This window comes from Tachypleus tridentatus, chromosome 1 (genome assembly GCF_004210375.1).
Source record: "Tachypleus tridentatus isolate NWPU-2018 chromosome 1, ASM421037v1, whole genome shotgun sequence".
NCBI lineage: Eukaryota > Metazoa > Arthropoda > Merostomata > Xiphosura > Limulidae > Tachypleus > Tachypleus tridentatus.
The window spans coordinates 26843436-26856764 of record NC_134825.1 but is presented as its reverse complement, the minus strand read 5'-3'; the positions used below and the strand labels follow the sequence as shown (position 1 = coordinate 26856764).

Below are 13329 nucleotides of genomic sequence, written 5' to 3'. Positions count from 1 at the left end.
ACGCCCCCACGGCTGAAAGGGCGAGTATGTTTGGTGTGACGGTAAAGGAGCTAGTGAACATTATCCTCGGTCTACTCTTTTTTTTTACCAATAACGGGTAAAAGTTAGTGTGCGCTTCATATCATAAAATGTTTTAAATTCAATAAAATCTCGCTTCTTTACCATTTTTTGAGGATTACTGATGTTATTAAATTTGGCAATCGTCTTAATTTTTTTTAGTAAAATATGGATTTAAAATACGTATTTGAAAAATTGCCTTCTAATGAGGTAACATTTGATTTATGCTGTAAAACAATACATAGATCCATATTTCATCTACTGCACTCAGTTTACGACCACCACCACCTTACATAATGTTATTTTGTAGTTTTCGACCATGTGAAGTAGAACGAAGTATTATATAGAAGAGAAAAAAAACTTTACTAATGTAGGAGCAATAAATACGAAACAATAGGTTCCTTACGCACGCTTGTTTTCAGAATTTTAGTCTTTTATATAATACATATTTTTGGTTTGTTGTTCAACCATTTAATTATTTTTTTACTTTAGAAAACACACTCGAGGTCTACGTTCCATCATAGATTATACTAATACGATAAAAACGTAGAAAGGTGTAATAACAAAACTAGTAAAAGTAAAGGTCATACTCCTATTAAAATACATTGTAATATTTAACACGAACTTAACTGTAAGCACGACTGAAGTTGCGAGTTCAAAACGACAAAATTTAACACAAGTTAAAAGAAGGTTTACTACGATTTGTATCAAAGCCGTTGAATGAGAAGGTTCATTTAAGGACAAGTCGCCTTCCTTGAAGTGTAAAAGTTCACAATCTTATCATTGATATTTAATGTTTCTAATAACGAAGCACTTTAACCACGTGAACGTGATACTTCTGTAATGAACGTAAAAGGAATGTGGCCTGAACAAATTGCAGCGAATGAGCCATGAAGTAAGGTTATTAGGTAACACATAAATCATGGATTGCAATGTTCTATTTCTAACAAAAACGAAATTATCAATTTTTAAATAAAACAAGTGGAATTATACTGTTGATAAGAAAGGTCCAACTAATCATCACGAGTATAACTTAAGCCAACAATGCATAATACATTTACTTACGTTATTTGAAACGTTCAAGAAACTGATATTTCTACAGCAGTACATGTATATATAAACTACGATTGTGGGAAAGGAAACGTGATATATCCAAACACTGTTTCTACAATACACTGTGGTAAAAACTCTCGTGCAATATAACTTGCATGTCTTACCTCCCTCTGATGACACCAAGTAAATGAACAGCAAAACAGGAATCGAACACACAATGATTAAAGCAACAACGCTAAATCGCCGTCGTCGCATTCTGGGTCCCTGTATGACCGCCAGAATTTTTATCTCAGGCCTCTCGAAAAACGAATTATTTCTGCTCTAACCTTTCCATGTTGAATGGTCATCTCTGAAAGGAACAAAAACTTATTTATAGATACAAATTAATTACGTGCAAGTTTTGGGAAGGAAAGTGTTCTGTTGTCAACATTTTTAGTTCGATTAGTTTTCTTCAAATGTATTGATTTAAATGCACGAAAAAGAGTACAATAATTAGCGTGTAAACACTAGTGCCCCTTCCTTCCCATTACTGTATGACATTACATAAAATAGTGCATACACACACAAGTGGTACATGCTCTGCTGTAACTTAACAGAATCAAGCCCTCACAAAACAGAACTGATCGGCCTCGTCCAGGCATCTGTACTGTAGAGCCAGCCCTGCACAGTGCTAGTGGTGCCCTAGCACTAATGACTGGTTACTATGGCAACATGATCATACTAACGGCCAGCTTCGGTAGGATAAACAAAGCATCATTTAAGCTTTATTCCCTTAGCTGAGAACAGCTTTCATACGTTGTCATATCCCACGTGAGATCAACTTCGGACTATGTAATCTCTTCAAGCATGAACCACACATTGTTTAAGGGGCACTGAATGTAGCTAACCCCAGAAACGATGCCCTGTTTTAATAAACGAGCAGAAAGATAAAATATGTAATCTTTAATGTAACAGAATCTGTGTACTTTTCTCTTAGCATCATCATTGCCAATCCTTTCCATCAATAGAAGCCTTGAATTTTTTTTATACTATTTGTAACATATAGTAGTGGTATGAAAATGGCACACTATATATAAAATTCTTCTTAAAACACCTTAAGGGAGTCATTAACGAATATAGTGCTAAAACTACAGTTAAGCCTAATATTAATGTTATGGCAAATATCTATATATTTAGCACTATTTTAGAGCTATATAGAGCTTATCTGCATTTACTAGTTAGTTTGTGACAAAAAGTTCTTACCTTGCAAGCTTTTGAAAGCTAATTATTTACTTCTGAAATTAAGAGAGAGAACTTTGCAGCACTTTTAAAGTGTATGGTTGGTTGCGAAATGATCCATATAAACTTTGCATGGTTTAGTTTGAAAGCAGGTTTAACTAATAAATATTTAATAACCTTCCTACGTAATATTTTATAAAGATATGGTAAATGTCCCACATATAATAAAAAGTGTTGTAGGTTTCAAAGTTATTCCTTAATCCAGTTATTTTTTTGACTCGTGTGGTTGGAAGTATAACACATAAGTGAAAGGTAGAGGACTTAACTCGTCTTCCACGTCGAGAGTATCCTGCGAACGTTTGTCTGCTCTTTTTTTTTCATTATCAAGGTTTTGTTGTTTTTGTGTATATTTAAAATTCATAGTAACACGTATCTGCATCTCCACTTGCTTTTCTTGCGCGTACGAGTTTATTGTGGAATTACATCTAACATACTTATATTGTCTTCCAAGGATTTTCTCGGAAAGAATTAAAAATTTACTTAAGAGTAAATTATCATATCCTTTATCACAATGAATATTTTTATTATGTTTGTTAAAAAATACAAATAAACTGAAGAAAAGTGAAGAACACTGATGTTAAACACACATGTATCTTCATTCCTCCTGATTATTTTTGTGAAATCTACGCCTTCTAGTCTCAAAACTGCGTATTATGGTCTTATGCATTGCGCCTGGAGCATCTCCTTTCAATGAACAGCGGTACTCAGCCATCATACTGATGTTCCACCTTCCCTGATACCTCCCCCTCCCCATTTCCCTGATGTCTTCGTTAAACTTTTCCCTTTGTTCATCACTGACAGAAGAGATTTTCAGGGAAACAGTCAATGTGAGTGTAAAAAAGAACGTTCAAGCTCATACTACAATCCACCTCTTTGAATTTATCGATTATGTTATTCACAATATTTTTTTTTATAATTTAGGTCCTTGTTTCGTAAAAAAAAATGTCAATAAATATTTGAAGGCAGTCCACGCTTCATTTTCAACGTTCCTCGTTGTACTTTCGAACTGTTCATCCCAAGTTAACTTCCTAATCTGAGGACCAACAAAAATCCCCTTTGTATTCTCAAGACGGCTGAGACTGGTATTAAAACTTTAATAACATAAGAACAACGTTTCCATCTTCTTAGATCATCTTCAGGTTAAAGAGAGTTTGTCTTGAGAATAGATTTTTACTTCAGGTGGGTTTCTCGTCATCACGAATCACGAAAAATCCCCCCTTTTAAGATTTGCTTTTGAACGAGCCAGAAATTTCCCATATATACGGACAATCAAAAAGCAATCGCCACTCACCTAATTTGTATCTATATACTTGAAATAGTCGCCATCTTTGTCTAAGGCCTTTACAAACTGCTTCATGTCGCTCATCTTTATGTAAAGTGGAGGTAATACAACTTTATTTGCGACAAACTTTCACATTCAATATTTTCGATCCAAGTATCAGGCTAACTATAAGTAACCATTGCTTCTTAAGCTAGTACTTATTCCGGGATCTGCTTTCCCAATCACACAACAAAACACAAGCTTTGTACAGCTGGATTGTTGAACAAACAACATACAATGTAACAAAATAACCAACCATGGTCTTTGTATTTGACCTCATTAAGAAGTCCGAGATTTTAATATTGTTCCTTCAAGTGAACCGAATGAGCAGTAAGAACAGATGCATGTGGGTTATCACTTGGAAGAACACCTTTCAGACGTCTTGTGGAGAAATCAATGAACAATCGCCACTCACTTGGTGGTTAGTCGCATGTTTAAGGTTGAAAACAATCCCTATCATCATTGGTACTGACGTCAGATTCAGAATCACATAAAACTGTGTCAACATTCTCTCAGGGTATGTACAGGTACATCAGGTCCATGAGCAACAGAACTTAAAGTAGATTGAATGTTTGGATAAGAAATTTACTTTTTATTTCAAGTGTTGCAACCTTGTATTTTACATGAGCAAATAGAGCAGTTATCTCCATGATTTCTAGACTCGCGCCAGATCATTGGAATTCCAAAAGGCAATTTTTTTTTATCTTTTGTCCATTGTCAACACACAGTGAAAACTTTGTGTGGAGCCAATAATTTGTCTTTATCCAAAAGTTTCATTCCAAAATACGAGTAATGCGTTGTGTGTTTTTTTGACAAATTATGTAATGTTTTGCTTTTGTTTCTTTACAACGAATTTACTACAAATATAACAGAATATGTTTAAATCACTTTACAATCTCTTATTTTCACAGCGAAGAATAACTAATGTTGAAAAGAAAAACAAAGTGCACTCACAAACAAATACTGTCCAGAAATGACACGACCTGTTAACCGTTTATATACTAGTGGAATGTTTCTCGTGGGTTCTAAAATGACCGATATGTTTCTCACGTCGCGAATAATCTAGAGAAATCTATAGTCAGTGACTGTCAACATTTTAAGCATAACAAAATGTGACCTGGTTTCAACGAAAATAATTCACTTACGTAAAAGTACATACGAAGTTTTATAACAAAAAATCTGTACGTTTTGAGAAAAAAATCGGATTCAGCATACAGGGATTACTGTCAAAAATGTAAAAATGTTAAGACAATAAAACCATCGAAGACCTGCGTTTTAGAACGACCTTGATAGCACACCTCTTTCAAACATTTCTTACACTTTACTGTGAATTGATTTAGTGGAAATCTTACAATTATAGAAGGCTTTTAAAAAAAACGTTAAGAAAAACTGTATAAATTGCTGTTGAAATAAGGATTATATATATATATATGAAACAACAGATCATAACTAGAGCTATGTGTAAAAATCTCAACTCAAAATAATACACAAAAACATATCTATAATAACTCATAAACCCATACAGAAGAACAGTCATCTGCAGCATATTAATCGCAGATAAGCTTTCTGGATATCAATAATATCTGTGAGAAAAAGTTCCAATAAAGTTACTGTCACCCTGCCATAAAGATGTAGTGTGTTTTCATCCATAGTTGGCTGTCCTCACGTACATCAGCTAGTTTAAGATTTTTGCCTCGGCAGGAGAACAACATGAGCCTTTACAACTGAACACATTTCGACTTTAAGATTTGTTTGCTTTGATTAACTAGAGTTAGCCACCAGGTCTTCTTTTTTTTTTTTGTGGTAAACAGACACCCGGCGATATACATAGACTACCTGCTTTAAGAGTTTTGCTCGAGCAGAGGGATAAAAATGGGGCACACGCATTTTTATATTTTTGGTTTGGAATTTAAAGAAACATATATTTAATCAATCAAACGAGACAATTACTGCCTTCCATAGAGTAGGTTAAACAATTAACATATGATAAGGCCATTAAGAACTTAACACGATAAAGAAAGGAGAGACATTATATAATTATCCTTCATATTATTTTTGCTTCCTTAACGGGTACATTCTCAGTTACTTTCATGCTTATATAACTCACATATAATGCACGTGCTTCGCTGTAGAGTTCACGAATCCTCTCATGATTTTCAGAAGGTTCAACATAAAGATGAAGCTCCTCCATTATCCCCATTTGCTTCTACAGCTATCTTAAGGGGCCCGCGCTCGAAAGCAAACCCCATTAGAACACCTGCCATGGCCCTAAGCATTTGTGGCACGTTTGATCATGCTCGCTTTTAACTAGGAGTATGAACACAGTTTCATATACCGATCCTACATTCAGAGTTACCGATCTAGAAAACCCATTCTACACCCCAATCACGCCGGGGTGTTTTTTTAGCTCCTCAGTAGGAGGGCTAGGCAATAAAATATGGATCCCGTGCCACCTCAAGTCAGCCTGCTGAGCTTGATCTTCCTTCTTCCAGAATTACAAGTCAGCCTGCTAAACTTATCCACCTTGTTCCAGAATTATGACAGGATTCCGCAGACTAACAAACATACGATGTGAATTATTATGGACGAAAATGGGTATTTTAAGTATAAAGTAATATGAATGCTGTTTATGCAACAGATGATATAAATAGCACCTAGATCATCGTATCTTATCCCAGCTAGGCTGATGAAATCTGGATATCAATGGAAAGAACTTATCAACACTGGGTATAACATATACAGTGTAGTTGACATGCCATCATCGAATATTATTCTTTGCTTTCACTCGTATCTTTTCAGAATTAATGACCCAAGAAAAAGCAATCGAGGAAAACTAAGTTATTTTGTTTGTTTGTTATCACTAGTCACAATTGTCATTTGTCGTTGTTAAAAGTTTTGTTCGTCTTTAATGCGCGACTCTAGTTTTTTTCGCTTTTATCTTCAAAAGGACGTCGCATTCAATCACAAGTAAGAACAGCATTCGTGACATATCCCTACAAGACATTGCAGCATGTGTATATGGACCAATAAGAAGCCATGAAAACTCATTGTTATGTTCGGGGCTGATCGAGCAAGTTCTTATAGAGAAACAACCACGCCAGATTCTAGAACTGGCAATAAAGCAGGAGTAATATGATAAAAGTTAAGTTACAGAGAAAGAAAACAAACGTTTCATGAAAGTTCTGTCGGTGAATATTTCACAGATAACTTTCAGGAAATTACAATTCATAGGCAAACAAACAAAAAAGTTAAACATGTATAATGACTTTGAAATTAAAAATAATATATCCAAGTAAATCTTTATTACAAATTATTTTGAGGTTGATGATTTATTTAATTACATACAATAAACATGCTAAAAGTACATGTTAAGGTGACCCACTACAATGCATAAAGTAACAATATACGATTGTTCTCGGGCTTAATTTATTATATTGACTGTCAGTACTTAGTTACGTTTTCAGGAGGATTCTTTGTTATTGTCGTTATAGCACAAAACTATATAATGTGTCACATGTACATGGAATCGGGAAGTTGGTGTCGAATCTCGCGACACTACGCAGAATCGGAAGTTGCTCTCATGTTGTGTCTTATGACATTACACAAAATTAGAAAGATTATAGTTTTACGTGCGACGTGCGTAAAAAGGAAAAGGCAAAAAAACCTCTAAAAGAAAGTGATGAAAGCAAGTACATAACCTTTAAATCGTGTTTTTCACTCCAGGCTCCTTTTGGGATCCTGTTTGACACCGTGTTCATATTCCCACTCACAAGCATCAAAATATATAGAATAACGCATTTATTACAGGTTCTGAATTTCCAACAGATGTAGTTATCAAGAAACCGAAGTCAGAACTCATGGAATTGATCAACAAATAGGGATAAAGAGAATAAGGGCAATGTTGTAGCCAAACAGATACCTCGGTAGCCTCAGACAATAAGGACATGCTGTTGTGTACAAAATTATGCACAACTAAATATTTAGCATAAAACAGTTCCCAGTTTCGGTATTTAAAATAATTAATCTCAGCAACGAAAAGACAAAATACCGACAATTTCAAAACTTCTACAAGTTGACGAACTCCTGAAAACGATCATCAATAATACGTTTGAAGAACATTCCTAATATCACATATCAGTGTCACCATGACAACCGTACATCACTATCCTTTTTCGTCTTAAGAACAAGTTATTTGAAGTTTCTACTAAACACACAAATACAATGAAACTAAACCACCGAATTATAATTATAGTTCTTATCGACCTCTACCCTCTCTGTCTCGATATATATTGCACTGTTTCCAGTCTATAAATAAAATATGAAAAACCAAACACTATTTGAAGTTTAAATTAAAAATACAACACTAACGTTTACAGTGGACAAGTTCTGGTTTTAATAATTAAAACACGCAAAGAGTTGTATTTTTGAACTAATTGTGCGGTGTGTGTTTTCTTACAGCAAAGCCACATCGCGCAATCTGCTGACCCCCACCGAGGGGAATCGAACCCCTAATTTTAATGTTGTAAATCCCTAGACACACCTCTGTATTAGCGGCGGGGCTTGAACTAATTATTCAGTTTATTATGCTTCTTACTAAACATTTGTTATGTCGAATTGTTAATAACATTCCTTTATTACTATGAAAGTGTCAAATTATTTTCACTGATGTTTCAATGTTTTCGCTATTTATTTTCACTGCACGAAGTCAAAATTAATTGAAGAAACTAAAAGCCTGAAACTAATTTTTACAATGTAACACAAAAATACATTAGTTTTATCTGCCTTTCGCAGGGCATACTGTGAAAATCTTACAATGTCATACCCAAGTTATTTAGAATTCCCAAACTACATTTAAGATCAGTGTTACATATACAGGTTTATTTTTCAAGCTAAAAAAGCTACAACTGTTAGCCAGTCAGTTCAAATGGTGATAAACTGGCATACATTAAAGAGGATTTAATTAAATATTATAATATTATCAAAGAGAACTGGCATTAATCCGCTCATTACCATTAGTAACTCAACAGAATCTAAAGATAAAATTAAAGACATTGAGGCTGAAACAACAGAAACTTTTGATAAGTAGTCTCTACATTGGCTTTCCTATTGGTGAAATAGGAAGTTTCTCAAAAGTTAAGATTCGTCAATAATTCTGGTAAATTAATGCCATGCGTTAGTAATTACGAAAGCCCATAATAATACCACTGAAATATTACTGTTGTTTCACGTGGAATTCCTGTACGATACCGATTTTCTATTTCGCAATACACGCAATTTAACCAACAACGCGTCTTCAAGCACATACAAGGCATTCCAATGAGAGGTAGCACCAGCCCACGATTTGCAGATTTGTATTTATCTAAAACTGAACTTTCGTAAATAATCTTATTAAGAAAGACTACAGTAAAATTTTCTACACCAGTTGCCCTTGCAGATATATTGAATTTAGTTTATTCACCAGAACTTACTCCAGAAAAAAAGTATTACGTTAAAAATAAAACTACTGGATTTATATATCAGATTCGTTAATTACAATTAAACATCAAGTTCAAAATTTTCAAAGAAAAACTTTCAGCTTTGAAGTTACAAGCTTTCCATTTCCAATTACAAATTTGTTGCAATGTTTACAAGTCACAGCTTATTAGACACGACGGGGTTTGTTCAACGTTACAAAATGTACAAGACACACGACGGGGTTTGTTCAACGTTACAAAAATGTACAAGACACACGACGGGGTTTGTTCAACGTTACAAAAATGTACAAGACACACGACGGGGTTTGTTCAACGTTACAAAAATGTACAAGACACACGACGGGGTTTGTTCAACGTTACAAAAATGTACAAGACACACGACGTGGTTTGTTCAACGTTACAAAAATGTACAAGACACACGACGTGGTTTGTTCAACGTTACAAAAATGTACAAGACACACGACGTGGTTTGTTCAACGTTACAAAAATGTACAAGACACACGACGTGGTTTGTTCAACGTTACAAAAATGTACAAGACACACGACGGGGTTTGTTCAACGTTACAAAAATGTACAAGACACACGACGGGGTTTGTTCAACGTTACAAAATGTACAAGACACGACGACGGGTTTGTTCAACGTTACAAAAATGTACAAGACACACGACGGGGTTTGTTCAACGTTACAAAAATGTACAAGACACACGACGGGGTTTGTTCAACGTTACAAAATGTACAAGACACGACGGGGTTTGTTCAACGTTACACGGGGTTTGTTCAACGTTACAAAAGAAGACACACGACGGGGTTTGTTCAACGTTACAAAATGTAGACACGACGGGGTTTGTTCAACGTTACAAAACGTACTAGACACACGACGGGGTTTGTTCAACGTTACAAAACGTACTAGACACACGACGGGGTTTGTTCAACGTTACAAAACGTACTAGACACACGACGGGGTTTGTTCAACGTTACAAAACGTACTAGACACACGACGGGGTTTGTTCAACGTTACAAAACGTACTAGACACACGACGGGGTTTGTTCAACGTTACAAAACGTACAAGACACACGACGGGGTTTGTTCAACGTTACAAAACGTACAAGACACACGACGGGGTTTGTTCAACGTTACAAAACGTACTAGACACACGACGGGGTTTGTTCAACGTTACAAAACGTACTAGACACACGACGGGGTTTGTTCAACGTTACAAAACGTACTAGACACACGACGGGGTTTGTTCAACGTTACAAAACGTCGTGGACAAAGCTAGAAGACTCGATTGCAATTTTCACAAACGGATACAAAATTCATCCATTTCTGTAAGAATTTAGCAACATTATTGATACTGATCACAGTGTTAAAACTTTCATATAATATTACGACCTTTCCATAAATTTCACGTCTACACTTTAATTTCTCAAATTGTTTAGGATTATACTTGACCACCATTAGTTTTAGATCTTGTGACTTCAAACTCTTACTAAATATACTTCGTACATGCCATTTATTATATTACTGACCTCTCTCGAATCATTTCGCGTTTAGGTTTCCGACTATTAGAGTATTTATTAGCCCTTACTGTCTGCTTCTCCAAGTGGTATATATCTGCGGACTTGTACCGCTAGAAATCGGGTTTCGACAACTGTGGTGGGTAGAGCACAGAGCCCATTGCACAGCTTTGTACTTTACAAACAAAACAAATTGCTCCACGTGTTTCGTTCTAGATTTATTAAAAAGCATAAGTAATTGCGTTAGACACACCTCACTGTTTGGTTAACGTGATTTTCTTTCTTATTACATTTAACATGGTTATATTTTAGTTAGAGTACGATTCAGGTTTTATTACTTGTTTTTATCTTCATAAACATCACTTTACAGCTGTGCTATTGGTACTGTCGTGTACCAAAACAGCAAAACGTGTCGTAACAATTTATCTCGGACGTCAGTGCCCTTTAAAGTTACATTGTCAGAGCCGTTTAGTAGGTTTTCGTTGGTCACAAGACGATTGAAGAGAAAACTTTTGTAAACCTTTGCTTATATATACAGTTATACCAACGTTACTTCGTTCATCGAACGTTATTTACATACGACAGTTAACGTTTGTATTCCGTCAGTAACCTATCGATTTTTAGGTTACCTATTACAGAGATTGGTTCGCATTGTTAGCTGAGTAAACGGATTTAGGATTATAATCTGGTCAAAACTTAAGAATATGAAGGGTTTTACAGTCGAAAATACGTTAACGACCAAAAAAAGGGATGATGAAACGATGCATTTGAATCTATATAAATAAGAACGAATGTTATGTCTAACGTGTAATACCAAGTCATGTAATGGGCTATCTGTGATTTTCCCACCACGAGTATCGAGACTCGGTTTACAGCTTTGTAAGCCCGCAAACATACCGCAGTGCCACTAGGTGGGCAGAATGTATGAAAAGTAAATTAGGTAAAACATAAAACAAAATAGTTGTATAATATTAGGGGGAAAAGAAATTGTAATTATCTTTTTATTTCTATTTGAAAATAACTAGATAGAACGTATACCGGACTTTAATAAACATGTCTCAAGTACCAGGCTGAATACGTCCAAACGACAACCGATATTTGATTTTCTTTGCGGCACGCGAAGAAATGGTAAAAACATTTTCCACGAAGAAGTGGTTACGAACATATATAGTTACAATCAATGTACTGATATTAATTTAGCAGTTCAAAGGTTTCCGTGCGAGTGCATGGCAATTTGATTCGGTTTCCATGAGACTACACTTTTGCCCTCAACAAGGTTTTACAAAATAAGTTAAAATCGACTCCGCTCATTAGTTCCAGGCATTTTTTTTTTCATATTCATTAACATACAACTATGATATGATCCGTGGAAGTACAGTTTTACCTTCAACAAAAATATTTTGTAATCAAAAGAGAAAATTTACCATATATTTATAAGCTTTATTAAAGTTGTGCATTGTTCTTTAAAAAAATAAAATACACACACAGAGAAGAAGAAATTAGACACTGAATTTGAATACTTTATTTTAAAAATGTTTCGAAGAAAATATGCCCATACTGCAACAAATTTTGGGCTTTATGATTTCAAGAAAAACTTCATCACATACTGCAAACAGTTTACGCCGTTCGAATATTTAAACGGAGTTTGTTTTTTTCAGCCTGTTAAGAGTTAGGGAATTGTTTGTATAGAGAAAATGTAAAATTAAAGGGCTTTATTTGCTATCCTCAAGTCTTCTGACTGCCTTATGAAGTAACACGAAGTAGTCTGTTTTTGCTGGTTACATGAGGATCTGTCCTAGCCATCCATAATTTTGAAGTGATAAATTAGAGGACACAGTAGCCAACATCATCCCCTCCCAACACAATGTCTACTTCTGTCAGATGGAACAGTGAAATTTAACTACCCTGTTATTCCAATAAAGCACACACAACCCCAAAGTTCGGAGCACTCTTTTTTGTAGTAACAAAGGAATAAGAACCATGAAACCTCCGCTCCACAGTCTTGCAAGCTAATTGCTTAGTTGAATTCAATACAGTAAGAGGAAAAACAGAAAATAAGTTAGGCAGAGTTTGTATAAATGAGTTTGATTAAAAAGAAAACGAACACAATGTTAAAAAGAGCAGGATTTGTTCGTTATCAATACAAATCAAATCAAATATAGATGGACTAGTTTGATCTGAATTGCGTCCAAAGCTAAACGAAGGCTATTAAGCGCTGGCCGTCCTTAATTTAAAAGACTAGATGGAAGGCAGCTAGTCATCGCCACCCACTGTCAACTCTTGGGCTCTGCTCTTTTACCAACGAGTAGTGAGATTGACTGTTACCTTATAAAACCTCCACGGCTTAAAGGGCAAGCGTATTTGATTGAACGGGGATTTGGACCCGTGATCCTCAGATTACGAGTTGAGTACTTTAACCACCTGATTATGCTGGGTCAACGATGGATATCTTTACTGTTTAACTTTCACGAGTCAGTTGAGAAGTTGAAAGAAATATGAAATAAAATTTGGATTAGACAAGTGAGTGGAATTCATTAAGAAAACAACAGTGTTATCTCTCCTATAGCACATGCACTACACCCACATCACTTATGGTCGTTCAATAATTAAAACATAGGGCATACCCTT

General features: G+C 35.2%; 1 protein-coding gene across 12 annotated transcripts in view; it reads right to left on the bottom strand.

Moving 5' to 3' along the window:
• The window catches only part of LOC143244765 (xylosyl- and glucuronyltransferase LARGE1-like), a 79901-nt gene that overhangs the window by 33670 nt on the left and 32902 nt on the right, over positions 1 to 13329 (bottom strand). For 7 of the 12 annotated variants that reach the window (XM_076490046.1, XM_076490056.1, XM_076490097.1 and 4 more), the window contains one exon: positions 1275 to 1459. The exons of 4 other annotated variants lie outside the window; for them this stretch is intronic. In XM_076490046.1, the coding sequence (XP_076346161.1) occupies positions 1275 to 1365 (91 nt within the window). In that variant the 5' untranslated portion in view covers positions 1366 to 1459. Of the gene's footprint in view, positions 1 to 1274; positions 1460 to 1673; positions 1730 to 13329 lie in introns of those variants that run through there. One more of the 12 variants, XM_076490106.1, reaches the window with a different exon arrangement.